This window comes from Amphibalanus amphitrite, unplaced genomic scaffold (genome assembly GCF_019059575.1).
Source record: "Amphibalanus amphitrite isolate SeventyFive unplaced genomic scaffold, NRLGWU_Aamphi_draft 000046F_arrow, whole genome shotgun sequence".
In the NCBI taxonomy this organism is placed as follows: domain Eukaryota; kingdom Metazoa; phylum Arthropoda; class Thecostraca; order Balanomorpha; family Balanidae; genus Amphibalanus; species Amphibalanus amphitrite.
The window spans coordinates 302,501-306,905 of NW_024881542.1; the positions used below are offsets into that span (position 1 = coordinate 302,501).

The window sequence follows — 4,405 nt, forward strand, 5'->3', positions numbered from 1 at the left end:
GATAAATGGAGGGTGAGCCCTTTTAGGGGTAGGTATTGCTGACAGTTTTTCAGTGGTCAAGCTGTGGACAGAGAATGTTCTTCGAGACCATGAAAGGACGCCTTCCATCCCGTCCTCTGGCGCGCCCTGCAGCCCCGTCCTTGGTGCAGCATCCATCCTGATTCCTCCCACGCTGGGCAGGGCGGCCACAGCAGCCTGGGGCGTGGTCGACACCTAACCGCCGACACAGACGGAAGTTCGACGCCACAGACCACGTGACAAGGCCGTGACCAGCCACCGAAACACGCGTCTGACGCAGTTATTGGTCACGTGACCGTCAGCTCCTCCGGCAGTGGGCAGTAGGACGGGGGAAGGGGGCAGGTATGCAGGTCAGACGGAGTACCTCGGTGAGACTACTGACAAATCTCCCCACAGTATCGCAGCGAGTCACTGCAGTGACAGGCGGCGGCTGACCGGCCCGGCGGCGGCAGCGGCGGGGGCGGGGGCGGGGGCGGCCGGTGGGGTCAGTCGGCCGGCCGCCGGTCCTCCGCCGCCGTGACCTCAGCCGGTCATTGACCTTGGGACGGGCTCATTGACGGAACAAGGTTACCGCGCCAACTATAAAGCCGATGTGGGCCGGCCGGTGGGTATTCACTGCTGTTTCCTCCTCCCCCGGCAGCACACCTCCAGGATGAGAGCTGTGAGTGTCAGCGACTCAGCCCAGTCGAGTGGGCAGCGATCGGGCGCTGAAGCGTGGAGCGGTGCAGTGCAGAAAGGGAGGGACATTACAGTGGACAAACTTGGTGCTGATTGGTGTCGTTGCGCAACTGCCGGTGGTGATAAACAGTGATCGAATTTCTAATCTGGGCGGTTGTGAGATCAGTGTTTTCATCGAGAGTGATTAAACGATAACAATATTATGTATCACTGAAATAGCTGCGCTAAATTGGTTTCTAGTTTAAATAATACCAGCCAAAGGCATTGCAAATGACAAAGCAATGCAGACCATTTCAGAAATTGTTGATCGTACACGATCCATAATTGGGTGCAATAACCTTGCTTTCAATAATTTGGAGTTCTTGATTCAAATAATAATTTTCTTTGATAAAATAATAGTAATTAATTCAAAATTATATGGGGACACAACATGGGGACACAAAATGGGTACACAAAATAAGCATTTATGTCCATTCGTCCATATAAAAACTTGAGGTACTAATTTATTCATTTAAGTTTTTTCTTAGTGAACTCATATGGCAGTTGTTTATACAGGGTAACTTTTTGATAAATCTAACGATCCGATAACGCATTTATTGACTTAGGCTCTCCCGTGTCCCCGCTGTTCCCCTTCTAACCGCCCTCTGTGCCCGTCTCTGCAGCGCCAGGCGTGTCTGCTGCTGGCGCTGGTCGGCGCCGCGACCTGCCAGGTCACCGACCGACCCACCACCACCACCACGCCGGTGCCCATCCTGAAGCAGGTCAACCGCGTCAACGACGACGGCTCCTACACGTACGGCTACGAGGCTGCCGACGGATCCTTCAAGCTGGAGACGCGCTCCGCCAACGGCGAGGTCACCGGAAAGTACGGCTACGTCGACTCTGACGGCGTCCAGCGCGTCTTCGACTACAACGCCAGCAAGGGCGCCGGCTTCGCGCCCAGCTCCGAGCTGATCCCCTCGCCGCCGCCGGGCCTGCCGCTCACCTCCACCAGCCAGGTGGCGCCCGGAACGTTCGTCGGGGATATCGACGTCGCCCTGGACGGCTACAGCGAGGACCTGGACGAGGATGGCTTCGTCGACCCGATCCCGACCGAGCTGCTGCAGGGCCGTCCGCAGACGCGTCGCCCGGCGCCGCAGCCCGCCGCCCGTCCCGCGCCGCGGCCCGCCGCCCCCGCCCGCGCCGCCGCTCCCGCCCGGCAGGCCGCCCCCGCCCCCGCCCCCGCCTCCTCCGGTCTGCCGGCCGGCACCCTCCGTTTCGACGGCGCCGCCCCGCAGCTGCTGCCCCAGCCTCAGCCTCAGCCCCAGCAGTTCGCCGCCCGTCTGCCGCAGCAGCCGCAGTTCGCGCCGCAGCAGCGCTTCGTGCCCCAGGGCGCGCCCCAGTTCGCTCAGCAGCCTCAGCAGTTCGCGCAGCGGCCGCCCCAGTTCCCCCCGCCTCAGCAGTTCGCTCAGCAGGCTCGCCAGCTGCCTCAGCAGCCGCAGCAGCCTTTTTTCAACGTGCAGGGCTTCGACGCCAATAACGGTGTGATCCGGGGCTTCCGCGCCAACTAACTATCATACTTGTTCACATGCGTCTATCGCTCGCCTCATCGGCCGGCTGCGGTCTGTCTGCACCTTCCGGGGATAACTTCCTTCGGCAGTGGGCAGGCGGCCCCGAGCTGGCGCCCTTGTTCCAATCATTCGCCCCGCTCCCCATCGCACGCCGCTATGACGTGTGTCAGAGCTCTCTGTGGGGTGATTCATGCTATTGCACATATTCTTATTGTGTGTCTTGATGTATGTTACCAATGTGAATATACAAATGTTCTAAACGCATAACGGTGCATTGTTCTAGCGACGTTTATATAATAGAGAAGCTGGGGCAAGGTTAAGAGTATAAATGGCAAGCAGATTCACATGCAATCTGGAACAGTGCTCGTTTCACGGGCAGTTTTGAAGCCGTTAACGGTATACTTTTCAATTGTTTCCAGCTCGTTTGAGATTTGCAGGATCCATTCAACAGCTAAAACGGTCTGAACCGCTAAGGACGAGATGTCAATGTACTTTTGTGAAACAATTCATTCGGCTGCAAACGAGCACGTAAGTGGACAATGATGCATAATTGGTCAACGTTCACGTTAATTGAAGAAACCACATTAAGTGGCTTTCCGCACACTCAAAACTTCTCCCCCTCTCTCTCCCTCTGTCTCTCTCTCTCTCTCTCTCTCTTCCTCTCTCTCTCTCTCTCTCTCTTCCTCTCTCTCTCTCTCTCTCTCTCTCTCTCTCTCTCTCTCTCTCTCTCTCTCTCTCTCTCTTCTATCTCTCCCCTTTGAACCCCCGGAGGACCACCCCACGCAGTTCGCGAAGGACACTCACCTGAGTTCTCACAGTGTCCGACGACCCAGATACGACCTCAGATGAGGTAATTAGTAACTGGAGGAGCGAGCGGCTGGCCAGCGCCCCGGGCTGCCATCCACTTTTACTTTCATTCGGAACTCTGCTGCCAAGGTTAGACCCCGCCCCGCCCCGCCCAGTTCGGTGTCGGCTGCGTCGGCCGGGTCGATTTGAATTAGGGATGGGGAAAAAGGGATGGGGACAGAGAGGCAGGGCAGAGGTGACGGAGTGACAGAAGGGAGAGGACAGTGTCCAGAGAGAGAGAGAGAGAGAGAGAGAGAGAGAGAGAGAGAGAGAGAGAGAGAGAGAGAGAGAGAGAGAGAGAGAGAGAGAGAGAGAGCGAGAGCGAGAGCGAGAGCGAGAGCGAGAGCGAGAGCGAGAGCGAGAGCGAGGGCGAGAGCGAGAGCGAGAGCGAGAGAGAGAGAGAGAGAGAGAGAGAGAGAGAGAGAGAGAGCGAGAGAGAGAGAGCGAGAGAGAGAGAGCGAGAGAGAGAGCGAGAGAGAGAGAGAGAGAGAGAGAGAGAGAGAGAGAGAGAGAGAGAGAGAGAGAGAGAGAGAGAGAGAGGTGACTGTTCCGACATATCACCGGATCGATAACAGACTTTCCAAGTCCGGCATCAGCTACACACTGAGATAAGAGCCATCCTATTGGCAGCCTTCGATAGGATGGTATCAGCTCTGCGGCACGACACCACGACACCACGACACCACACCCGTATCGTATCACGACACGAAACCGTCCACCGACCACACCTCGGGGCAGTCTGACACCGGGTAACGTCTAATGGACCGTCGGGCTTGGAACTGATTGTGGGTGCGGGTATCTTAGGTTGTGATGCACCGGGAGACGGCCGGTGAATCTATTAGTGCGTTTCGCTATGTTAGATGTAACTGTAGGGTTCGTAAGAACCTGCAGTTTCGCACAAAAGCACACAAGTTATCCTATGTATCATCGTATAAACACCGAATGGAATTCATCCCGTTGCCATTCCTCCTATTAATTCGAGCGGTATTGATTATAATCAAACACCCACGGCAGGCTTCACTGACTGATTGCCGTAAACAGAAGGCTATCAATTGTTTTCGGGCCACCGAGTGTAGACCCATCGTACGGGTGACCTACTCACGGCTACCTGTTGCGGGCACGGCGAGTAAAAAGCCGTACAAAAAGTGATTACTGTCGGGTGACTGTTGGCAGCCGGTGAGTGAATAGCTCGGTGCGGTGGGGCTGGTCAGCGCCGGGGTATTATATCGCTGAGCTCGGTATGGATGGTCCAATCTGCTGGCTACGCCCCGTCATGTAAACAATCCATTGTTGAGAGCATAACAACAGCGATC

The 4,405-nt window shown here is 56.4% G+C and overlaps 1 protein-coding gene across 1 annotated transcript; it reads left to right on the plus strand.

Moving 5' to 3' along the window:
* The first annotated feature begins 605 nt into the window (after nt 1–605).
* LOC122377500 (programmed cell death 6-interacting protein-like) lies at nt 606–2,509 on the plus strand. Its single transcript, XM_043357565.1, has 2 exons — nt 606–679; nt 1,359–2,509. The coding sequence occupies exons 1-2, from the start codon at nt 671–673 to the stop codon at nt 2,244–2,246; spliced, it is 897 nt and encodes a 298-aa protein (XP_043213500.1). The 5' UTR covers nt 606–670; the 3' UTR covers nt 2,247–2,509.
* Nucleotides 2,510–4,405: the final 1,896 nt, after the last annotated feature.